The 26,304-nt window shown below is 38.0% G+C and overlaps 1 protein-coding gene across 2 annotated transcripts in view; it reads left to right on the plus strand.

The window, feature by feature from the left end:
• The first annotated feature begins 1,375 nt into the window (after window positions 1-1,375).
• CD2AP (CD2 associated protein) overlaps window positions 1,376-26,304 on the plus strand; it is a 142,217-nt gene continuing 117,288 nt past the window's right edge. The window contains exon 1 of one of the 2 annotated variants that reach the window (XM_009451415.5): window positions 1,376-2,051. In XM_009451415.5, coding sequence (XP_009449690.1) covers window positions 2,048-2,051 — 4 coding nt within the window. In that variant the 5' untranslated portion in view covers window positions 1,376-2,047. The remainder of the gene's footprint in view (window positions 2,052-26,304) is intronic. The other variant, XM_527616.9, reaches the window with a different exon arrangement.

Here is a 26,304-nt window from a genome sequence, read left to right on the forward strand (position 1 = left end):
TTAAAGGCTCAGAAATACTCTGTTTGCATATCCACTTCCATTCCTCAGTTCTAGGACTCCTCCAGACTGAATTATTGCCTTCCCCAAGCTTTCGTTCAACTCATACCTTCTCTTTACAGCTTGCTTTGCCCACAGTAATTTATTTTCCTTTAAATTCTCAAGCATTTGACCCTCACTACCTCATACTGTTAATTAACTTTGTGTTCGTATCTCACCCCCCCTATAAGAATGCAAAATCTCTGAGGATTAGCGCTGTACTTTAGCTTTTTTTTTTTGCTTGGTAGGGGACAACGAACATAATGCTGAACACATATTTGTTACCTAAAAAAGGCACATGTTCCATGATGTTAATGTAATCTTGTTTAGGTGAGTATATTCAACTTTTTTCTTTTATCCTTTTTGGCTGCTGTTTGTGAGTTTGATCATTCTTGTTATAAAATTACCACATGCAACCTTTTGAGAAGCATTAGAAGAATTAAAAGATGGCAAAAGCAGGCCTATAGGAAATAGTGGTAATGGATACGTCCAAGGTTACTACTACGGGCCACTGTGCTCTGCATTGCAAGATTTGTTTGAACATACTCAAGAAATTGAAGTTCAGACAGGTTAATTTATCCAAGGTCCCACAAAAAGTAAATGGCTGTGCTGAGTTTCAAGGACCCATGTCTGCCTGGTTCCAAAGGGCAAGTCAGTTTCAGTGCTGGATGACTGAGAATTACAAAATTTCTTGAAAAAGCACTAGGCACAATAGTTGGCGTTCAACAAACGCTCACACACACATCTGCCCTGGAATTGGGTCTACTTAAACAGAAGGGGGAAAAAAAGCTTGCTTAAATAATTATACTTCTTCGTAACTACCAAGCTCATGTTTGACTGACTATAGTAATCCTATGCCCTCCTTCACACTGACGCTAGAAAAAATGCCTGGCAATATTTCAAATCATGATGCCTATTTTTCTCTCGATCAAGTAACAACTCAAATTATACTTTAAAAAGAAAAAAAGCAAATTAGAAAGTTGCATTCAGCTGACAAGAGACTAAAGGAATCTGTGAAACAGAATTTATTTGATGCCTAGGTTTCTCCCCCACCCGACGAAGGCCAAATGCTGCTGATCCGTAAGTAACTTCGCAAGGTAAACTGAGGGGCCTGACAGCATCTGGGCCTCCCTTAAAGGTCGAAACCAAGCGCGCTCGCCCTCCTTCTGTCCGCCTTTTCCCTTTAAGGTCCTCGAGGCTGCCTCGCTGCAGAAAGTAACTCCGCGTCGCCGCCGCGGAAAGTGGGGCAACTTTGCCTATCAGCAGAAACCTTTTGATCCATCTGAGGCGACAAACCAGACCAAACGCCCGCCCAAGCTGTTCCGAGCCTCCGGGGGTAGAGCGAGCCCAACCTTCTCTGCACCGCTTCCTCATCCGCTCGCTGCACCTGGACGCGGTCGGCGCGCGACCCCCGGCCGTGACGTCACCGCACCTGGCACCAGCCGGGGGGTCCGGGAGAGAGCCCGAACGCGACGGGGCGGGGTGGGGCGGGGAGAACGAGGGCGTTCTCGCGAGATTTGCCTCCTCCCGGACCTAGCTCCCCGCACCTTCTCGGCCTCTGTCTGGGTCTCCACCTTAGTCTACGGTGTCGCCTTTTCTAACTGCGAGTGCTAAGGAAGAGGCGAGGGGCGGGCTCCGAGGCTGGGCGGGCGCTCGGGGTTGGAGCCGAGGGTCTGGGCAAACCGGTGGGTCCCTCCCCACTGCGGGAGCGGCCAGGGTGGGAAAACCGCGGGCGGGCGGGGTAGGGCCCTCCCGCCGCCGTGGCTCCTGGGGAGGCCAGGGGTGAGGAGCTGTCGCCGCCTTTGCCTCTGCCTCGCGGGCCGCGCTGAAGAGACTGGTAGGAGAGCGCCGCGGGCGGATGGAGGCGACTCTTCGCCCCGCCTGAGCTCAGGAGGGGCTAGCGCGGAGCGCGGGTCCCGCCTCCAGCCGCGGGAGCGGCCGCGCGAGCCACCACAGGAGGAGGAGGAGGAGGAGGAGCAGACGTCGGCTTCTCCCCGCGGGAGCCCCCAGCATGGGTAAGAGACTCGGGCGCTTCCCGCCGCCCGTCCGGACCTTCCAGACCCGGGGAGGCTGTGCCCTTTCTCGGCCTTCTGGGGAGGCGACGGCGGTCAGCCCCTGAGCGGCAGCACCCCACCCTCTCCATTCTCCCCACCGCCCCTTCTTGCCCTGCCTTCCACCTTGCTCTTCTCACGGAGAAACTGGTGGGAGAGCTCGCGGGTGCTTTCCCTCGCTCTCCCTTCTCCGCCTCTTTTCCTGTTCACCGGAAAGGTGCGGGATGGGGGGCGGGGGCGCCTGGCCACCTCTCCTAACCCCTTGCCCAGCTAAAATCAGACCTGACCTTCCCTCCCTTCCTCATCCCCTTGCTTCCCTCCCCCTCCTCGTGGGATGGGGGAGGGCGATCGAAAAACTTGATAAAGTAGCACTTTCAACTTCTTTATTTTCTGCGAGGCTTTGAATACGTTTAAGGAGAGAGAGAAATTTGTTCAAAAACTTTTTTTTTTCCTGCTGAAACTCGCAAGGGGTGCCTCAAGGACAGGAAAGCTTGAGTATTTGTTTTACTCGGGTTCTACCTAGGCAAGTGTGTTGGCACCTAAGCATTCAGTGTGCTCCCGAGGACTGGGTTTGGACTTCAGTGTTGGATCCTTTGAGGAGCAGTTTCCTGTTTGGAGTTAGACTTCCTTGCCGGAGGAGAGAAAAATACAAGGCCTTATATGTTATTTACTATGTGCTTTATAGTTTTGTTTGAAGTTAGAGAAGGCAGAATGTGTGGCAGTCCGGGTTGAAAAGGAGTTTTGTTAAGTGGTGTAACAATTTCTTTTGATAACAAAGTTCGGTGTGGGCTAGGCATTAACTCCCTCAATCCTTTAAAAATTAAAAGCAACTTAAAAAAGAATAGCTTACAAAAAACAAAACACCCTCTGTCTCTATAAGGCAGAACGTGTTCTGTAAGAGTAAACCCAAGTTTGATTTTTGTAGAGCAAATCAGGAGGACCCTATCACTTTTTGCAGTTGAGAGTTGGTACTGCTTCATATCAACAAACGATCACCGAAATGAATAATTCATGTAATTAACAAATGATTTAGAAGCAGGACGAATACAGACTACTGCTGATGTGGCACCCTCTGTCCACACTTTGCTTTGTGGGGGATGTTTTGAGCATATTGTTTATAGACACTCGCCTAGCTATCCTCTGTTTTCTTAGACTTTTCTAATTTTATGTTCCCTCCTCCACCTCCTTCCTTTCAGGTAATTTTCATACTCAAAAGTGCTCTTGAGCTCAAAAACAGTGAAATAAAACATTTGTTATTTGGAATTTTCAAATGAATTATTTTATAATTGATTAGTTGAGCTTGCAGGGCAATTGTGGGCATATTCTTTTAAGTATGAAATTATAAAATCACTTTGATTGCTTTGGATTAAGATAATACTAAAGTTAAATACACAGTTCTTTTCTGTCTTAAATGGGATGCAGAATAAAATTAAACTTCTTTGGATGACCTGAGGATGCAGTCTTGTTTTGCATATAGGGCTGTTGAGCTAAATTGTAAATAATATTTGTTCGTATTTTGAAATTATTTAAATACTTTTTTTTTTTTTGCTTTGCTTTTGGATGTGCTTGTAACTGATTAGTGTCCCCCATCATCTTTCCTTTTCTAATTTTTTTTTAGAATTGTGGAAATCATATTCAGGTTTGTGATTCTGCATAGGGGAAAAATCAGTAGGCCGTTACTTAGTGTGTGAGGTCGTCTCTGGAGAAAAGTAAATGTGTACCAATACTTGGACATTGGAATACCTATTTTGATTGTCCAGAGGCTTTTTCTTTGTGATTTATTTGTTGTGTTCTGTTTAGGTGAGTTTTCATATAGACTTGGATATCAATGTTGGTATACTCTCGACTACTTAGAATGTGTCTTGAGGGTATGTTACTGAGGTCATTTGTGGTTAAGTTTTTGTAAAGTGTTTGTGAAACATTTCCATATCAATATATATATTCTTTAAGTTTATTGGTCATGTAATAATAAAATTCCCAAGTTCACTTAAAGGGAGTTTGCTCTTTAATATAAATCTCATTTATTTGGTTTTACCAGCCATCCTTTTTTCTTATGATTTTAGATGCAGCCTAAAATATTTACATGATATTTTATCTAATTTGTCACAAAATGAAAAAATCTGAAATTTTTTTTTGTGTGTAAGATAATTTGGATGCCTATTAAATGGTGGTTCTTACGTTTAGGTGGTACAGCTAGAGAGTTAAAAGCATGGGCTCTGGACGGAGACTACTCGAGGTCAAATTCTCTTCTACCTACTGGCTGTGTGACTGAGCACATTACTTCTCTGTGTTTCAGTTTCTCAATCTATAAATGGAATAAAATATCAACCTCATAGGTTGTTAGGAGGATTGAATGAGTTACTACTTGTAAAGTGCTTAGAACACTGCCAGTGCTGGCGGTGGTGATTTTCATTTTCAAATGATTTCCCTAATTCTTGTACCAACTTGGAAAAAAAAAAAAATCTCAATTTTTGACCTTTGTTAGAAGTAGGATATTTTCTTTAAATAAAGGACCAGTGGGATGAGATGATTTTGCACTAAGGCAGAAATTGAATTTTATGTGATATAATCTTACAGAAACCACATAGATACTTTTTTCAATGTTGGATGTACTGTGCGAAAGTCCATTATTGGTAAGAGCTTTAGTTGCTTAGGAAAAACTCTTAAGTGGGATGACTACTAGTAGACTTATTTGAATTTTATGTTTTTAGTGTCTACATTTGTTAAATGTGATAAAATGCCTATTGAGAAATTTGAGGTATTCAGTGTGAAAGAATTTGGGAAGAGCTCTAGGGAGACAGATAGGCAGTGCTTATTTTTCTTATTCCAAAAATACAGATTGGCATTTTGGAGCAGAATTAGGCAGAAAGCAAATGGCACAAAGTGTCAGAGCGTTTCTAGAGCACAAAAAAGGAATATTTGTGAATTTTTATTTTTGGAAGAGTAAGCCGACTTCTAAGGGCAGAATTTCTCTTTAATAATTTTAGATAAGGCGGTGTGAACTTTTTAGTTTATTTTATAGGCTCTCGTATATAAAACATATCAGTCATGTGGTGGTGTTTTTTTGTTTGTTTGTTTGTCTTTTTGATGGAGTTTTGCTCTGTTGCCCAAGCTGGAGTGCTGTGGTGCGATCTCGGCTCACCGCAACCTCCGCCTCCTGGGTTCAAGGGATTCTCCTGTCTCACCCTCCTCAGTAGCTGAGATTACAGGTGTGTGCCACCATGCCCAGCTAATTTTTGCATTTTTAGTGGAGACAGGGTTTCACCATGTTGGTCAGGCTGGTCTTGAACTCCTGACCTCATGTGATCTGCCCGCTTTGGCCTCCCAAAGTGCTGGGATTACAGGCGTGAGCCACAGCACCTGGCCTCGTGGTGGTTTTAATAGACAAATTTGTGGTTGGTTTAGATGATATATGCACTTCTATAATAGAGTGATTTCTTTATGTTACTTTGTTGTACTGTTTGGAGAAAATATTTTAAAAATTTTTATTTATATGTTATTTATTTACTTATTTTTAGAGACAAGGTCTTGCTCTGTTACCCAGGTTGGAGTTCAGTGGCATGATCATAGCTCACTGCAGCCTCAAACTCTTGCCTCTGCTTCCCAAGTAGCCAGGGCTACAGGTGCGCACTACCACCTCTGGCCTAGTTTAAAATTTTTTTGTAGATACAGGCTCTCCCTATCTTGCCCAGGCTAGTCTCAAACTCTTGGCCTCAAGCAGTTCACCTGCTTTGGCCTCCCAAAGTGCTGGGATTACAGCTGCACCACTGTACCTGGCCTGGATAAAATCTTGATTCATACAGATAAGTAGTTGCAAATGGAAATTGCATGCTAATGGTTCACCTTTCTGTATCAGGATTTACTTCAGTTAAACTACAGAGCATGAAAAAACAATATTAGGAAATTTTTGTTTCAAAGTTGAATGACTGGCAAAAGTAATAATTCTTTTCCTTATTTAAGTACTCATCAGATATTTTTTGAGGTTTCAAAATTTGAGTAGTTTAAATTTTCTAAAATCACATTAAGGCTGAAAATTCACATTTATAATATTTTATAGTTTCCTGTAGAAATGAGCCGGAAGTTTGCTTTGTTTTTTTTTTTTTTTTTTTTTTTTGAGATGGAGTCTTGCTCTGTCGCCCAGGCTGGAGTGCAGTGGCGCGATCTCGGCTCACTGCAACCTCCGCCTCCCAGTTTCAAGCAAGTCTCCTGCCTCAGCTTCCTGAGTAGCTGGGACTACTCGTGTTAGCCAGGATGGTCTCGATCTCCTGACCTTGTAATCTGCCCCCCTCAGCCTTCCAAAGTACTGGGATTATAGGCGTGAGCCACCTCGCCCAGCATGTATCTTTCTAATTGAGGGATTTGCAAACTAAAATGACATCATATTAACTAAAATCTAATTTTTAAGACATTTAAAATAAATAGAAAACTCAAAGTGCTTCATTTTTATTTCTTCCCGTTATTAAATATATTTTGAACGATAAAAATGCTTACTTTAATGTATATAAAAATTGTCATTGTGTCAAGGGCTTGCAGATAGGTAGAGAAGGAAGTATAATGATTATTCATTTGGGTGAGAAGTGGGTGGAGCTGCAGACCTGTTTCTTAGGTAAACTGATGAAGCAAGTTGTGAAAGATCTGAAAGTTTTCAGATTTTACGTTCAGAAAAGAAAGAGCAAATAAAAACTAGTAAGATGTGATTGAAATTTAGGTAAATTGGGTAATTATTATGATGGAGCTGTTACTGCTTAGTTGTAGGATTTGATATCTGACTGCTATTCAGATTTAACACAAGCAGGATTTGGGGACCAAATTATCTCAGCAGTCAGGCAGTCAGTCTTTCTAGATGGGGGAGGTGACAGAACAGTAGTTTAAGAAATCTGGATGGAGGTCTATATGTGCCTACAGTCAGCTTGTCAGCATCAGGGATATGTTTGGCAAAGTGCAGTGTGTACATGTATGTGGAACAGGCCTTTGGGAGTGGTATGGTGGCTGGTAGCAGGCACTAGGTAGAGATTCAGACTGGCATCTTGGGGGAAAAGGGAGGAAACAGGGTCTGGCAGTAGGCCTTGAAAACCTAGCCACAGGGAAACAAAATGAGACAGGGTCCAGATTTCTTATTGGAGAAATACAAGGTGGGTATTTGCAGGAACAAAAGTGAGCTTAGTTATTGGAATTATTTAGGATGAACCAAGAGGTAATAACAAGACACTGAGCCCCTAAGCTTATATATTTTCTGTCCTGGGACTACAGTAATAGTCTACATTAGTAGCTGAATCTGTAAGTGTGGTATGAGTAGTCCAGAATTACTGGGGTGAATGGGATCTTCTCTCTAAATGCTGCAGGATATTCCCTGGGTATAGATTGCCACCCCTTCTGTTTATTTGGTCCCAGGGATTTGATGTGCCTGTTTTTTTTTTTTTTTTTTTTTTTTTTTTGCTCTTGTCTCTTTTTCACCTAGGTTCCTTTTCCTTTCATACCCAATGTGAAGCAGATTACAAAACCTCAGCATATCCTTCTGTTTCAGAAACAAGTACACAATCCTTCAGGGTGTTAAGCAGTTATAACTGCAAATATAATAAATGGCCAAGTAAGGCAGAAGAAACTTGAAAGTATTAGTAATTATCAGTCTCATGGTTTCACTGAAGTGGTGGTTGGCTAGTTATTAGAAAGACCTTTTTTGTTGTTGCTTTTTAAATTTTTTTTTGGTAGTGTGTACCTGTCTTTGGCAATACTCCCTCATACTCCTCCCAGCTTTTATTTATTTTGGCTTATGTTAGGTAGATCTTTAGACAGTAGCTCACAGTAGAGACATTTATTATGTCTCTTAAACAGATAAAATTTTATTAGGACTTCACTAACCTGAGACCATGCTGTACTCATTTTTGAATCATAACCTTGGTTTTAACCACAAATGAAGTAGGCATTTTCCTTCTGGGCTCCTAAATGTTTTCTTTGGACTAAACTTGATATTACCTCTTTTTTTTTTTGTTATGTTTTGGTTTTTGTTTCTGAAGGTCTCAGCTTCCTAGATGTTCTACACTCTTCCTGACCATTTTCATTGAACCCTATTTGATTTACTGAAAGCATATTTACTAATTGTTTGCACTTAAAGGTGCTTTTATCCTAGAATAAACAATGCTTTTAAAACAATTCACTATTCTAAATTGATACTGGCTTAAGATATTGTTCCAGTGTCAGGTATTGTTATCGATTTTTTCTTTCCTAGAACCTGTCCTTTCCAGTGGCTCCAGTAGACTTGTATTTTATAATCTTTCAAATATTATGTAGCTTGTTAAACTTCCCATCATGATCTTGTTCAGTTTCTCAACTCATTTGCAAAAGAGATGACTAGCATGGGAGCCTGGATTCCAGTATCTGTTTTAGTGCCTTATTAGTGCCTCTTAGCTTAGGTTCTTTTTGATGATTCAGCGTCCAGATAATTCCAAGGGAGTGACTGTAATCATTAGGGGTTTCTAGTAGAATGCAATCATGAGCCCCTTAGGAATGTTTTGGTCAATAATAAACATTGGGTGGTGGTCCCCTAAGATTATAATGAAGCTGGAAAATTCCTCTTCCCTAGTGAGTTGTAGCCATCCCACTATAGTAGTGCAACGCGTTACTCACTGTGTTTGTGATGATGCTGGTGTCAACAAACCCGCACTACCAGTTGTATAAAAGTATAGCACGTACATACATTTATATGTAGTACGTATATTGATAATAAATGGCTGTGTTACTGGCTTATGTATTTACTATACTATGTTTTTTAATTGTTAATTTTACAGAGTACATCTTCTACTTATTAAAAGAAATTAACTGTAAAACATCCTCAGGCAGGTCCTTCAGGGGGTATTCCAGAAAAAGGCATTGTTATCGTAGGTGATGACAGCCCTATGCACGTTTTTTACCAGTGGGATGAAATATGGAGATGGAAGACAGTGGTATTGATGATCCTGATCTTTGCAGGCCTAGGCTAATGTGTGTTTGTGTCTTATAAGAAAAAGGATTAAAAAAGAAAGAATTTTTAAATGGAAAAAAGCTTATAGAATATGAATATAAAGAAAGAAAATATTTTTGTACAACTATACAATGTGTTGGTGTTGTAAACTAAATGTTATTACAAAAAAGTTAAAAAGTTTATAAAGTAAAAAAGTTACAGTAAGCTAAGGTTAATTTTGAAAGAAAATTAGAAAGAAAAAAATGTAGTTAGCTTTAGTGTATGGTGTTTATAAAATCTATAGTAGTGTATACTAATGTCCTAGGCCTTCACATTTGCTCACCACTCACTGACTCACCCAGTGCCATTTCCGGTCCTGTAATCTCTATTCATGGTAGGTACACCCTATGTAGGTGTACCATTTTTATTACTTATACTGTATTTTTACTATACCTTTTTTATGTTTAAATATACAGATACGTAACCATTGTGTTACAGTTGCCTACAGTATTGAGTACAATAGCATGCTGTACAGTTTTGTAGCCTAGGAGCAATAGGCTATACCCTATAGCTTAGACATGTAGTGGGCTGTACCATCTAGGTTTAAGTACACTCTATGATGTTCACACATGGACCAAATTGCCTAATGACACATTTCCTAAGATGCATCCCCATTGTTAAGTGATGCATAACTGCACTTTTAAGTGTGGTGATAGTTACAGTTAACACCAATATTGAGAAAAAGGGCCTGTCACAAGGTCACATCATCAAGCAAAGAAGCTGCTGGTGAGAGTTTAATCAAGAAGTATTTTCCTTAATGTGAGGAATGTGATTAATGTCATGTTAAATGCTTGGGGGTTTAGGATAAATAAAAGTTTTGGTGCCTTGAGTAGTTTACAAGTGTTAAGGATTGGGCATATTATTAGAATCACATTTTTGTTTTAAACTTCTCACAACCCCTGGGTTCTGACATAAATGCTTCTGCCTCTCCCTCCCTCCAGTTTTTGATGAATGTCATGAATGTGTTGGGATGGCTTATGTGATAGGAATAAGACAACATAATAACAATGAAAGTTAGTATGTGAATCCATTAGAAAAATAAACGAGAGAGAGAGTCAATGTCAGAAATGTTAAATGTAATAGGAGAAGCATATGGAATATTAGAATATAGATTCCTGCACTGAAGGAAATGGGATTTATTCATCTCTCATTAGTTTGACCAGTGATGATATACTGAGTACTGGCAGTAGTTAAGGTATTTTTTCCTCCACTTCTGGCAAAGAGTCTTTAGAATGAAGTAAGCCTTCTCTTGAGCTGATCCTTTGAGATGTGTACTTTTACCTGAAATATTAAAACTGTCTTATCCTTCTTACTGTCCTATCAGTGTTCCAGTAATGAAGAGGCTGGAAATTTACCTAACATCTAGACTGACTTTAAAAATGTCATTCCTGGAGTATTTATCACGATTATTGTAATAATAAAGGGCCACAGTGTTTTGGATTGTAAATGTAGAAGCTCATATACTGTATTTGTAAAATTGAGACTACATAGTCTTGGTTAGAGTGTTTTTGGGGGACATTTAAAGTTGGTCTTTTAAATGTATATACTATTCTCTAGGGATTTTCTCATTCTTTGTGTTAGAAACAACTTTTGGTTTATTTAGAAGTACGTTCTCCTGAGATCCAAGTTTTGCATTTAACTTTAATTAAAAATTCCTGTTGTGCTGTAGCAGGTTGCAGTCTGATGAGTATTTTGCCTGACTGTTTTGGTGTATGTGTGGGCATTTGTGCACAGCCATTTAAGAGGAAGAATTCATTTTTACTTACCTACTAATTTGGCCATTCTTAACAAACATATTTTAGGAAGCAGATCAAAACAATTTTTTAATGATGAAAATAAATTAGTTAAATTTTCAGAATGAGTGCCAAATGGAAATAAAAGGCTGTGTTTCAAATCTCAAGGTAGCCCTTTTTTCTCACAAAATTATTCTAAATTCCTATATGGATTATATATTACAAAATGCAGTTGAACTTATGCTTACAACTTCATAGTTTAAAACTTAAATAAAAACTTCTTGGCCAGGCGCGGTGGCTCACGCCTGTAATCCCAGCACTTTGGGAGGCCGAGGCAGACACATCACAAGGTCAGGAGATCGAGACCATCCTGGCTAACACGGAGAAACCCCGTCTCTACTAAAAATACAAAAAATTAGCCGGGCATGGTGGCGGGCGCCTGTAGTCCCAGCTGCTCGGGAGGCTGAGGCAGGAGAATGGCATGAACCCGGGAGGTGGAGCTTGCAGTGAGCTGAGATCGCGCCACTGCACTCCAGCCTGGGTGACAGAGCGAGACTGTCTCAAAACAAACAAACAAACAAAACAAAACTTCTTTGTTATTCTCTTAGTGTGTAAATGACCTTACTTGATCTGTGCTCATTGATGCTGGAGACCATATCACTTATTTTATTGTATTTACAAAATTTAACACTTGTATTGAGTAGCAGAAAATTAGGAGCCTGCTATGTATCCACTAAGTCTGATTCAGTAATACTTTAATTTGGAGTAACTGGGTAGAGAGGGCCAACCTAACAATACAAAATTTAAATATATTGAAATATGTCCACCTAAAACAGACTAATGGGATGTTGCCTAATGAAATTACTGTTTCAAGATAATGGATGAGATCCTTTTTTTTTTTTTTTTTTAAGAAATAAACTCTTTAATTCTTTCTGTGTGGTTCATTGAAGCTCTTAAGTCCCTTTAATAGAGAATCAATAATCAGTGATGTTAAGCATCTTGTCAGGTGAATCTGCTGATTACCTACTCCGTGTATATAAATAAAGGGAAAGTTTGGCAGAGAGAGACATTTCTGTATGAGTCTCCAATTTAACATGTTAAACATTTAGGCATAAAGGCTTAATTTTTAGCTTAAAGAGTTTGTTCAAAATAACTTAATGTTTGAACTGTAAAATTATAAAATCTTTAAGGTAGGTGTTGTGAAGCAAGTATACATATATATTCTTTGAGACATACTGAGTTGTTACATATGTGTAATTTTAAATTTTCTAGTAGCTACATTTAAAAAGGAACATGTGAAATTAATTTTAATATTTTGAATGTATGTTGGGTTAAAGAAAGTACATTATTTCATAATGTATTCAGTATAAAAAGTTATTAATGAGATAGCTTACATTTTTTCTTATATGTGAAAGAAATCTTGAAATCTGATGTATATTTTACATTTATATAACATTTCAGTTTGGACTAGCCACATTTCAAGTGCTCAATATTTTTTGATTATAAGAATTTACTGAGGCAGGAGGATTGCTTGAGACTAGTAGTTTGAGACCGGCATGGGCAACAAAGCAAGACTCCATCTCTACAAAAAAAAAAAAAAAAAAAGAGATAGCCAGGTGTGGTGGCATGCCCCTGTAGTCCCAGCTACTTGGGAGGCTGAGGTGAGAGCATTACTTGAGCCTGGAAGGTCGAGGCTACAGCGAGCCATGATTGTGCCATTGCACTCCAGCCTGTGCAACTGAGTGAGTCTTTCTTAAAAAAAAAAATTAATAATTTAGGTTTTTGTTTTTTGTACGTGTTTATTTTGGGTGGATGCTTAGAACCATGGAGAAACTCAAATGATTACTTCTGAATTTTTAATGATTCTTACTGCTGTTGTTCTTACAAGTTCTTGTAGTTGTCTATATAACTTAATTATGTTTTAAAAATCTTTAGGTTGGTCCTCAGGTAGTGAGTTATCTCGATTGCTTAGTCAGTTACAGATTGAACTTTTTTCTACTCTTCCCTGCTTTTCATTACTGCACTCAACTAGTTTTTGTTTTTTTTTTTTTTTGAGAAGTCTCGCTCTTGTCCCCCAGGCCGGAGTGCAATGGCGTGATCTCGGCTCACTGCAACCTCCACCTCCTGGGTTCAAGCGATTCTCTTGCCTCAGCCTCCCGAGTAGCTGGGATTACAGGCACCTGCTACCACGCCTGACTAATTTTTGTATTATTTTTTTTTTAGTAGAGATGGGGTTTCACCATGTTGGCCAGGCTGGTTTCGAACTCCTGACCTCAGGTGATCTGCCCGCCTCGGCCTCCCAAAGTTCTGGGATTACAGGCATGAGCCACCGTGCCCAGCTGCACTCGACTAGTTTTTTAAAAAATAAAGGTCTGTTTGGAAACTGAGGGAAGTTCTTACATAGCAACTTCCCATTTTTTGGTAATTTTAAAATTCATTTTTAGTTGATACTTAGTTACTAGCATTTAGGGAATTCTTACTACGCTAGGCTGAATGTACGGAGCATTCAGTTCCCCACAAGAATATGAGGTAAAACATTAGTCTTCCCATTCTTCAGGTTCAGGAAATGAAGTTAGAGGGATTGTTACTTGTCCAAGTCAGAGGTAAGATGTGGAGGAGACAGAATCAAACTTTCATTGGTCTCATTTTAAAGCTTGTCCTCTTAATTATATCTTAAAACATTTTGAGAAGGAAGATTGTTGAGTTAAACAGAGCAAGTAATATGACCTTCAGACTCTCCTAGTGTGGTTTAAAAAATAAAGAAATTTAAATATTTATCTTCTAAAAACTGTGGATTGGTATTCATTTGTTTGAGTAACTATTTTCTCTAAAGAGACCTTTTTTTTTTTTTTTTTTTTTTTAAAGGAACAGGGTCTTGCTCTGTCGCCTAGGCTGGAGTATAGTGGTACTATCATAGTTCACTGCAACCTTGACCTCCTGGGGTCAAGTAATCCTTCCACCTTAGTCTCCTGAGTAGCTGGGACTAAGGCATGTGCCATCGCGGGTGGCTAATTTAAAAAAATAAACAAAAACTGTAGACATAGGGTCTTGCCATATTGCCCAGGCTGGTCTTGAACTCTTGGGCTTCAAGCAGTCCTCTTACCTGGGCCTCCCAAAGTGCTGGGTTTACAGGCATGAGCCACTATGCCTGGCCTCTTAAGAGACTTTTAACAAATTTTAACTGTTACACATTGGTCTTTTACTTACATACCCAAAAGTTTTCCTAGGGTTGTTTTTTGGTGAGTTCTATAAAACTTTATGATGGCTATTCATATGGTATTTTTTTTGATCTGCTTGAAGCATACTTAAAAATAATTTCTAGTGTTTTCTTGAAGTTAATAGTGGGAATAAAGATGAAGAATGATAATATTTAATTGAATTTTCCAACTTGTTTGCTCTTTAGATTTTTGTATGTTTTTTGTTTTTAAGATTTATTATTTTAGGACAAGTCATTAATCACATGTACGTGGTAATTTCTTTGTTTTTAGAACTGTCTCAGGTAATCAGTCTTTGAGATAAAAATCTTTTTTGTTTTTTAAACTTTAAGTTTTTTTTGTGGATATCTGTCACTTATTCTAATTTAGTAACATTAGGAAGAATATAATACTGTGTAAAAATTTCCTTATATCAAATTTCCTTCTCTTTTTCTCTTTGGATATGTGCTAAGAGTGTATTGTACTATGCAAACCTTTGTATGCTATTTGAAGTACAAAGAGGAAGGGTGGGTTTTGTGTGCAGTTTGTTCACTATCTTAAGAATGACTAGATTTACTTATCTCTGTTGAAAAACATGTAAGAAATGCTGCTTATCATTCCATATTTAACAAGCTTGAGAAAATAAATGACGGAATTTCTAATATATAATTAAAAGGACTTTAGGATGATATTGTGCTTTTTATTAGTAGTATTTTGACTAATGGATCTGGTACCTAACTTTAGAGGACTTAAATAATGAAATGTTATTAGTTAATGACATTAAGCAATGCTAATCAGTTTTGCATTTCTCTATTTATGGTAAAGAATAAATATTTCGTTCTGGGAATAATTTATGGTAAAGCCTTTTTTGTTTGTGGTAAGAAATACTTAGCCCTGGGAATAAAAAGTAAATACATATATTTCTTTCTTCCTGATATGTGTGTGTGTATGTGTGTGTGTGTGTGTAATATATATAAAATCAGGAAATAAGTGGAACCATTAAAGTATTTTCATCATATTCCTACTACTTTGAGAGTAAAGCTTGTAGTTTTTTATCTTATACTGAAATATATTTTTGTTAATTTTTGTGTAATTTTAAATATTTTGTCATCTGCTATAATAAAGGTTAACACTCAATAGTATACTGTGATCAGTGATATAATATAGAGAAGGTTAATTTGACAGACTCAGTTAGATGCCATTGTGATATTTATCTATATTGTGTTGACCAGAATTAAAAGTAAACATTCTGTAGTCAATGCCCATACAACTTATGCCTATTTGGAATTTGTGTAAATTGTTTATCTTTTTGAAGTGATTTTTTATTGTCAAAATAATGCATATTTATTAAAGCAGACTAGTAGAAAATCTTTTATAATATTGCCACCAATATTTTTGCATGTAATAATTTAAAAAAATTATGGATTTTAAGATTTTTAAGCTTGATTTTCAGATATCCTTTTTGTTTAAATACTGATTTTTTTAAAAAAAAGTTATTAATAACTAGTAAACCCATTAGAAGAATACCTCACCAGCACCCCCAAACAGAACCAAGTTAAGCAAAACTTTTTTCTTTTTAGGTAAGGATTAAGTTCTTAGAGTTTGCTGTACTTCATTTTAAGTAATGTACTTTACTTTCTTTTACCTGTTTTCAGTCGAGATTTCCTTTTTTTGGTTCTTATAAATGCTTTTAATTCATTGTGTTGTTTGTTGCAAGTATTTACTGTCTGTTTCTAGTTTAGTTACTTTGAAACTTTGACCATTTTACTTTAAGTTTAGAAATTTCTCCTCTCTACACAGTTTTGTTACTAATTTCTATCATAATCCCTTCAAGCTGCTATGACAAAATACCTTAGACTAGGTAATTTATGAACAACAGAAATTTATTGCTCACAGGCTGGAAAGTCCAGGATCTAGGCACTGGCAAATTTGGTGTCTAGTGAGGAAAGTTCAAAGATGGTGCCTTCTTGGTACATGGAAGGCTGGGTTTGGTGGCTCACACCTGTAATCTTTTTTTTTGAGACAGGGTCTTGCTCTGTTTCCCAGGCTGAAGTGCAAATGTGTGATTGTAGCTCACTGCAACCTCGAACTCCTGAGTTCAAGTGATCCTCCCCCGTTAGGCTCCCAAGTAGCTAGGACTATAGGTGCTGCCCCACACACCTATTGTTATTTTTTGTAGAGATAGCATCTTGCTATGTTGCCCAGGCTGGCCTTGAACTCCTGGCCTCAGGTTATCCTCCCGCCTGGGATTACAGGTGTGAGCTGCTGTGCCTGGCCTCTGTGTGTACATTCTTGTTTATGCTTTTTCCTTATTATTGTTTTAATGAATGTAAGGTCTGTAGAGATACTCTGTCTTTTATTCCTGATATTAGTAATCTGGGCCTTCTGTTTTTCCCCTTGGTCATTCTTTCTAGAGATTTATTGATTTTATTGATGTTTTCAAATAACAGTTTTTGGTTGCATTTTTTTTTTCCATTTTTCTGTTTTCTTTGAGCGTTTTATATGATTCCATTTTATGTCCTCTTTTAACATTCATTTATGCTTAATTTTTATTTTTAGTGCTTGCCCTAGAGTTTGCAATATACATTTATAACTAATGTTAAATTCAGCTTTAAATAACACTGCAACACTTCATGTGTAGTGCTGGTACCATAGAGTATTCCTTATTCCTCTTGTCCCTTAAGACATTGATTAATTTCACCTATTCATATGCTATAATCATGCAATGCATTGTCACTATTATGACTTTTAAGCAGTTATCTTTTAGATCAATTAAGAATAAAAAATGTATTTTGTTTTATCTTCATTTATTCCTTCTATGCTCCTTCTTCATATTGATTTGAGTTTCTGACCTGTATAATTTTCATTTTCTCTGAAGAACTTCGTTTAACATGTCTTTTGTGTTGGGTCTGTTGGCAATGAATTCTTGTTTTTGTTTGAAGAAGTCTTTATTTCTCTTTCCCTTTGAAGGATAATTTTACTAGATACAGATTTCTAGGTTGGTGTTTTTTTTTTTTTTCCAATGCTTTAAATATTTTATTCCATCCTTTCTTGCCTTCATGTTTTCTGATGAGAAGCCTGCTGTAATTCTTATCCTTGTTCCTCAATAGGTAGGGTGATATTTTGTGATGGTTTCTTTAAAGATTTTCTCTGCCTTTGATTTTCTTCCATTAAATGTGATACGTCTAGGTGTAGTTTTTTTTGTTTGTATCCTAATTTTGTTCTCTTAGTTTTCCGGATGTGTGGTTTGGTGTACCTTATTATTTTTGGAAAATTCTTAGCCATTATTATTTCATATATTCTGCTCTGTTTCCCCATCTTCTTCTGGAATTCCAATTATGTGTGTTTATACCTCTTGAAGTTTTTCACAGTTCTTGGATGTTCTGTCCTGGGATTTTTTTGTTTTTTATAATTCTTTTTCTCTTTGCATTTCAGTTTGGAAAATTTCTTTTGACCTCTCTTCAAGCTTACTGATTCTTTCCTTGGCTTTGTATAGTCTACTGATGAATGCATCAGTGTTGTCGATTATTTGTTACAGTGTTTTTGATTTCCAGCTTTTCCTTCTGTTTCTTTTCTAGAGATTCTATGTGCTTACCATATCCATTTTTTTCTTGCATGTTGTCTGCTTTTTATATTATCACCCTTAGCATATTAACCATAGTTATTTTAAATTTCCTGTCAGATAACTAAAAAAAAATGTGTTGTATCTGAGTCGGGTTCAGATGCTTGCTTTGTCTCTTTAGACTTGCTTTTTCTTGCCTTCTTAGCATGACTTGAAATTTTTTGAAGGCTGGATATGTCATATTAGGTAATAGGAACTGCGGTAGTTAAATCGTTAGTGTGAGGATTTATATTTATCTGCCTAGGAGTTGGATTGTGTTTAGTATTTGCTCTAGCTGTAGGTGCCAGGGGGTTCACATTCCTGTAGTGTCTTTGTTTTTGTCTTCCTTGCTTTCTTTGGGTTTCCCTAAGAACTCTTTCTCAGATAGAATCTGCATCTTGCAGCTTTTTCAGCTGTAAATACTGGAGCCTCATTGATGTGGTGGTAGCATGTGGGAAAGGGGAAATATACTATTATAATCTTAATTATTAAATCTCTGTTTTTTAGTGGATCGATGTCCTGGAGCTGTGGAGTGGACTTAAATCAGGGAAATTCCCATTCCTAGGTGGTATACAGCCCCTGACAGTCTTTCCCCTGGAGTGTAGGCATTTGTTACAGAGAATACTCAGGTTGTATTTCGCAGTGGTTACTTTTCCTTTCCTCCTTGCCAGAACTATAAGGGGATCCTTCTTGGCTCTTTACTGTGAGAATCTGGCAGTACCATAAAACCCACAAAAGTGTGGGGACTCCCCCATAGGACAGCATTCTCCTAGGAGTTTCCCACTTTCATGCTATTCGACAGTCAGCCTCCAGCAAGTCATCAAAATTACCATTTAAGTGTTTGTACTGGATTGAATTTTTATCCCCAAAAAAGGTATGTCTGAGTCTTAACCCTTCATACGTGTAAATGTTACATTATTTAGAAATAGTTGGCTGGGCATGGTGGCTCACGCTTGTTGTAATCTGAGTACTTGGGGAGGCCAAACTGGAGGATCACTTGAGCCAAGGAGTTCAAGACAAGTCTGGGCAGTATAATGAAACCATGTCTCTACAAAAAAATTTCAAAAAATTAGCCGTGCATGGTGGTACACCCCTATAGTCCCAGCTACTCAGGAGATTGAGGTGGGAGGATCACTTGAATCTGGGAGGTGGAGGCTGCAGTGAGCCGAAATTACTCCATTGCACTCCAGCCTGGGTGACAGAGTAAGGCTTTGCGTCAAAAAGAGAGAGAGAAATAGTCTTTTCAGATGTGATTAAGGATTTCGAGATGAAGAAATTCTTAATAAATTGAATGATTGGTGTCCTTGGAAAAGAGTAAGGAGAGGGTGAGATTTGAGATGGAGACGTAACAGTGGAACAGTCATGTCAAGATGGAGGTAGAGGTTGGAGTTATGTAAGCAAAGGAACGCTAAAAATTGCTGGCAGCCACCAGAAGCCAGATAGGGGCATGGAGTGATTCTTCAGAGTCTCCAGAAAGAACTAACCCTGCTGATACCTTGATTTTGCCCTCTCGCCTCCCGAAAGAGGAGAATAAATTTCTTTCAAGCTACCCACTTTGTGATGGTTTGTTACAACTGCTGTAGGAGACTACTAGTTTTCCTGATAATTTATGGCTCCAGCAGCTTCTACTCTAGGTAATAAATAGATCTTGTCCGTGACTCTCTGGCTTTACCTGCCTCCTGTCTGTATCTTTAGGTGGTAGTTTGCTCTGTGTCCTCAATTTTCTAATGGGTCCAAGGAAATTAATTGATTTTCAGTTGGTTTAGCCTTTTTCTTGTAAGGGTGGGAGTGATGACTTTAAAGCTTTTTACTTGTTGGAGCTGAAACTGCCAGTTGAGTATTTAAAAAATTTGTTTGTTCTTTCTCCCCACAATTTTTGGCGTTTTTATGCTTTTTCTGTTATTTTAGTGATCACTACATGCATTCTCAACTTATAAAAACCTGATGTTAATAACTTTACTCTCTTATACCATACAAGGATCTTGGAACAGTTTTAACTCCCAACTTTGTTACTGGTTCTGTTATTTTAATTTTTCTGTGTTTTTAATTTCCTATGTGATGTTACTGTTTTTATTCATTCGGTGTTTTTATACCTGTATACTTACCACTTCTTTTGTTTTTCCTTTCTTTTCTACATTGCTGATACTTCATATTTAATCTTTTTCCTTTCCTTTGCTCTTCTCAGAGAACATCCATCAGAGTTTTCTTTTTGTGTAGCAAAGTCCCACTTCTGGCTTGTCAGAAGTGTCTTTATTTTTTCTTCTTTTTTTAAGGATATTTTCTCGGGTATAGAGAGTTTAAGATTTGTAGGTATTTTCTTTCCACACATTTAAGATACTAATCTGCTGCCTTCTGGCTTCCATCGTTGTTGCTAAGTCACTCATTAGTCTAAATGTTGCTTCTTTGATAACCTTTGTTTTAAGATTTTCTTTCCTCTGTGTCTTTCACTTTTTGCAGTTTAATATTACAAACTTAATTATGAATAAGTTTAAAAGAGCAGGGAATTTAACCCTATTTACCATATGGCATTTTCTCTAAGGGAAATAAAATAGATTTTCTTTGACTCAATGAACTTCTTAATTATCACACATGTATGCAGTTATGTGGTGCTATAAACATTTTTGCTGTAATATTGAACAAACCACTTTAATATTTACTGCTTAAAAATCTTGTCAAAGTAATTCCTGCATGTGATATACAAATATAAAAAATATTAAATGACTTACAAACACTATTTCCTTGCCTCATTGTTCTCTGCTTCTATTCTCATTCTCCATAGGGAAACCACTGTCTAAATCTATCTATTTTAATGTTTTGGCTTTCATATTTCTAAATAATTAGTTTCTGTTGTTGATTTTGGTTTATTTTTAACTTGAAAATATTTAGCTTGCTTATTTATAATCTCACATTTTCTCTTTATCCGAACATAGTAAGGGTTTATACTTTTATTTCTTTTTCTAGCAACTAATAGTGTATTTGTGGACTTAGCACTTTGTATGATAATGATATTCATCCCTTTACTCTTTCCTTTACCAACCTCCCTCTCTCAATTCTTTTTCGGAATTATTATCCTGTATAATATCAAGGCTGTTAACATTTCTATTTTGTTCTACAACCATAATTTAGTCCTTTTGTTTTGCTGTACAATAATTTGATTGTCAAAGTTAAAATAATTACTTTCACATTATTATGACCATGTCGTGTTTTTTTTTTTACTGTGAAGCCAAGTAGTACATATGATTATATTTTTCCTTTCCCCTTTTTGCTTTCCCCTTTTTCCTTTCCTTTCCTTTTCCTTTTCTTTTTTCTTTTCCTTCCCTTCCTTTTTTCCCCTTTCCTTTCCCTTTTCCTGTTCCCGTTCCCTTTTTCCTTTCCTTTCCTTTCCCTTTTCCTGTTCCCGTTCCCTTTTTCCTTTCCTTTCCTTTCCCTTCCCTTCCCTTCTCCTTCCCTGTTGCCTTCCCTTTTTCCTTTCTTTTCTGTCCTTCCTGTCTTGATCTGTTGCCCAGGCTGGAGTGCAGTGGTGCGATCTCTGCTCATTGCAGCCTCCACCTTCTGGACTCAAGCCATTCTCTCACTCAAGCCATCCTCTCACTTCAGCTTCCCCAGTAGCTGGGACTATAGGTGCGTTATCATTACTCCTGACTACATTTTTTTGGTATTTTTGTAGAGATGGGGGTTGCCATGTTGCCCAGGCTGGTCTTGAACTCCTGGGCTCAAGAGATCCACCCACCTCAACCTCCCAAAGTGTTGGGATTACAGGTGTGAACTGCAACTGCACCCGGACAATTATATTTTGAGCATTGTACAGTTCTTTGCCTTTCCAAAAGTTTCTAATCATCTTTAGTTTTTTGTCCTTAACTGACTTACTTGTCTCTGAGTTCCAGATTTGTAAGGATAGCATACAGTTTCACAGTTTGTACCCCATGCTGCTTTTCTCTCAGATACCTCCTAGAACTTTTTGTCTCCTGTTTAGTATAGACTGTTTGTTCCTTAGATTTGTTGGGCAGCTGCAAATTTAGTACTTATTTTATTCTGAGGTTGGTGCCACTATTTCTTGGATTTCATGTCTTCCTCTGTTTTGGTTCATATTTTAATTTTGCGCAGCTGCAAATTTAGTACTTATTTTATTCTGAGGTTGGTGCCACAATTTCTTGGATTTCATGTCTTCCTCTGTTTTGGTTCATATTTTAATTTTGCTGGATAACATTATGTAATTTCATATGTGAGAGTTAATTTTCTTTATTGTTGCATGTGTGAAAATGTTATATCCTATGCTTGCCTGCTGATTTGGCAGAGTATGCAATTAATTTTCCTTCAATACTTCAGTGACTTTTAATTTTTCTTTTTCTAGAATCCAGTATTGCCAGTGAGAAGTGTTCCAAGATGATTCTCAATCTTTTGTAGATGAAATTTTTATTTCCTGTCAGAGAGCTTTCTAGGATCGTTTATTGTTATTAGGAAATTGCACCGAATATGAATACGTTTTAAAATTTGTTCATTTCATTGGATTCTCACAGACCTGTTTCCATTTGAAGATTGTTTTAGGATTATTTTCTTGTATTATTTCATGGTTAATTCCTCGTTTTTTTCTCCTTGAATTTCTGTTAATTGGATGTTGGATTGATTGGGCCTTTTCCTTATTTTCATCTTTTTCTTTGTGCCTTTGTTTTACCTGTTTTGGAACATTTTCTTGGATTTATCTCTGCCTCTTCAAAAAACAGTAAGATACTTTGGAAGACATAAAGTTTAAAAACTTCTTAATTTTCTCACTTCTTATTTTATAGCATTCTGTTCTTTTAGAAACTTTACATCTCTTGAGGATATACATTTGTGTGTGTATTTTAACTTTTTAATTTTGAAATAATCACGAAGTTGTAGAAATGTTAGATGTATAGTACAAATAATTTTTTTCCTGACTGATATCTTTCATCCAAGTATTTTAGTGTGTATTTTTAATAAACCAGGACCATATCACAATACAACCATAGCATTTAAGAAATTAACATTGATTTGTAATCTGTATGGACTCATGGCTTATTTTATTTGATGGGGTATATTCTTTTAATTTCATTATTTTGATGCTCAAAATGTCCTGATTTGGCCAGTAAGAACCCTTTTGATATCACTTCTGTGGGTCAGTTTGATACCATTTCATTTTTTTTGACAACTTCCTTACTTTCTGGCACAACAAAATGTTCCAGGCTAATCTTATACTTTTCCTGCTTAGCCTTGGAATTGGCCATTTTCCTAAAGAGTCCTGATTCCTTTTAGTAGTAGGTGGTATTTATGAAGTCGTGGCATTTGGTTTGCTCATTACCATTGGAATGTTGCTGGTTTCAGGTCCATTTGTTGGACAGAGCTAGGGTGTATGTGCATGTGTGTGTGTGTGTTGAATATATGTGTATCTGTGTATACATACATGTATACATATATTTATATCTGTTTATTTCTCCATATGTATTGAAAACTGTTAAGTTCATGCTGATACTGCTTATAACAAATCAGTATCACAGGATTGAAAGTAGCTTTTTCCATATATGCTTGTAACTCCTTTCTCTGACATGGAGAAACTTGGCTTCCCTTATCCTTCAAATATTTACAATTTGATTAGTCTCCCTGCATGTAACCATTCTCCCATCTCTGTTGTTACTCCCCACCCTTGCTTACCCTTTCTCCCGGTAGTTTTCCAGTTTATGATGGGTCTTTCATGATCAACTATTGTCTGCACATTTTAAGAGTAAATAATAAATGAATAAAAAGCTAACTGGGAACTCTGTTTATGTGGGTAGGAGTTAAGAGTTTTGTTGTTGTTGTTGTTTTTGAGACAGAGTCTTGCTCTGTCGCAGTGGCGCGACCTTGGCTCACTGCAACTTTCGCCTCCCGAGTACAAGCCATTCTTCTGCCTCAGCCTCCTGAGTAACTGGGACTACAGGCATATGCCACCACGCCTGGCTAATTTTTGTATTTTTAGTAGAGACTGGGTTTCACCATATTGGCCAGGCTGGTCTCGAACTCCTGACCTCAGGTGATCCACCCACCTCAGCCTCCCAAAGTGCTGGGATTACAGGCGTGAGCCACTGCCCCTGCAGGAGTTAAGAATTTTATTTTGGAATTAGCAAGTCAGGAACTGCCCAATGCTTTGGGGACCTCTACATTTCTCAGTATTCATTGCTCTGAGAAACCAGCATTCATCCATAATAGCTGTACTAGTTTTCCTAAGCTATTTTTTATTTTTTTGTAGATTAACCCTTCAGTTTTTTGCCTTGGAAGGAAAATGCCATACTATTTAGCATTTTATCTCATTGAATTACTGTGGTTGATATAGAGATTGAGTAATTTCCCTGTTTTAGCCCTGCGTGCATTTCATGTGAGCCTACGTTTTCTGAATTTCTGGTCTTTTAGAGGTCTACAGAGCAGTTTGGTATTTCATTTATAGCTCCCTTAAGTTCTCTAGGCTTCCTCTTCTTGGCTTTATCAGTTGTGCATCCCCTTTCAGACATTTGTTAAAATTTCTTGCCGGGTCCCTTATCATGTTGGGATGTTTTCAGCTGTAAATAGAAATCCTGTCTAAAATTTACTTAAAAGTTAAGAAACTACTTCATGCAACGAATCTGAAGGTATTATAGTTAAAGGTGGTTAATCTAGCAGTTTGATGAATCCAGCAAAGATCCAGGTTATTTTCATCTTTTTTCTCCTCCACGTTAATTAAGTATCCGCTGTTTTTCTGGTCTCAAGTGGTTATAGCAATTGTAGGTATCAAATTCTCGTTAAAGAACATCCAGAGTCTGCAGGAGGCCATTCCTTCCTTGGTTTTTTTTTTTTTTTTTTTGAGACAGAGTCCTGCCCTGTCGCCCAGGCTGGTGTGCAGTGGCACAATCTTGGCTCACCGCAACCTCCGCCTCCCGGATTCATGCCATTTCTCCTGCCTCAGCCTCCTGAGTAGCTGGGACTACAGGCACCTGCCACCACGCCTGGCTAATTTTTTATATTTTTAGTAGAGATGGGGTTTCACCATGTTAGCCAGGATGGTCTTGATCTCCTGACCTTGTGATCCGCCTGCCTCCGCCTCCCAAAGTGCTGGGATTATGGGCGTGAGCCACTGAGCCTGGCCTGTGTTTTGTTTTTAAAGTCAAATAAAACCTTCCCAGAAGAAAGAATTCATTCATCTCAGCTGGGCATGGTGGCGCACGCCTGTAATCCTAGCACTTTGGGAGGGTGAAGTGGGAGGATCGCTTGAGCCCAGGAGTTTGAGAGCAGGCTGAGTAATATAGCCAGACCCCATCTCTATTAAAAAAATAAAAATAAAAAGAATTCCTTCATCTTATGCTTATTTGAAAACCATTCACTGTGTATGTTTAATTGTATGTGATTAAGGTTGCTATACATAGACTATCTGTAGACCTTTGCCTCTTTGGCAGTTAGATATCCTGGCACCTGCTCAACTGTAGTTGGCATTTAAACAAGGTTTTTCAGCTGACCTGATTGTACTTAGTGTCTGAGAAGTACATACCTAGACTAGTGAATATGTAACTCCCTGGGGCTGAGAGAATCTTCGCCTGTAAAGTGCAGGGTCTCAAAATACTGAACAGAATTAAGGTTCTATGAGAAAGGAAGGAGGGAAATGGGCAATGTGGGAATGGCACTTGGCTTAACAAACAACAGTGTCTGGTCATACTCACTTTCCTTTTTTTTTTTTTGGTGGTGGTGGTTGTGATTGTTGTTGTGGTTGTTGGTGTGTGTGTGTGTGTATTTTCTTTTTAGTCAGTCTTGTAGGAGGAAGAAAAGATGAATGGGGATATGGCTAGTCTGCTATCTTGAGCAGGAAAGCTGTTATTGCTTTTTAAAAATTGAACCTTGTAAAATATTAAAAATATGCTTATGTGATCCTGTAACCTAAAATCCTGTTATTAAAAGAGGTAAAATAAATACATATTAATCTTCATTTTAGAGTTTGTTTTCTGTTTTTACATACAATAGTAACACAAACTTAGTAGTTTAGAACTATATATATTTATTAGCTAATAGTTTCTGTGGTTTAAGAGTCTGGGCATGGCCAGCTGGATCCTCTTCAAGGTTGCACTGAAGATGTTGGCCAGGGTTGGGTTCACATTTGGGGCTTTACTGGAGAAGGGTCTGCTTCCAAGCTCATGTGTTTGTTTGTATCATTCATTTACTTTTGGGTTGTTGGAGTAAGGGCCTCAGTTTCCTGATGTCAGTCAGAGACCTCCTTAAGTTGCTTGCTTGTGGCCCTCTCTATAGGTTAGCTTACAGCATAGCAGCTTGTGTCTTCAAAGCGAGCAAGGGAAAAAGTCTCCTATTAAGATGGGCATTACAGCCTTAAGTAATTACATACAATTCATTGTCTTTTTCATTATCTTTTTTTTTTATTTGAGTCTGTTGCCCAGGCTAGGCTCATCAATGCCTTGACGTCCTGGGTCAAGCAATGCTCCCAAGTAGCTGGGACTACAGGTGCACACTACCATGTCTGGCTGGTTTTTGCGTTTTTGTAGAGACGGGGTTTTGTTGTGTTGCCCTGGCTGGCCTCGAACTCCTGAGTTTTTTTGTTTTTTTTTTGAGACGGAGTCTCGCTCTGTTGCCAGCCTGGAGTGCAGTGGCGCGTTCTTGGCTCACTGCAACCTCTGCCTCCTGGGTTCAAGCTATTCTCCTACCTCAGCCTCCCGAGTAGCTGGGA

The sequence above is a fragment of the Pan troglodytes genome, chromosome 5, assembly GCF_028858775.2.
Source record: "Pan troglodytes isolate AG18354 chromosome 5, NHGRI_mPanTro3-v2.0_pri, whole genome shotgun sequence".
NCBI lineage: Eukaryota > Metazoa > Chordata > Mammalia > Primates > Hominidae > Pan > Pan troglodytes.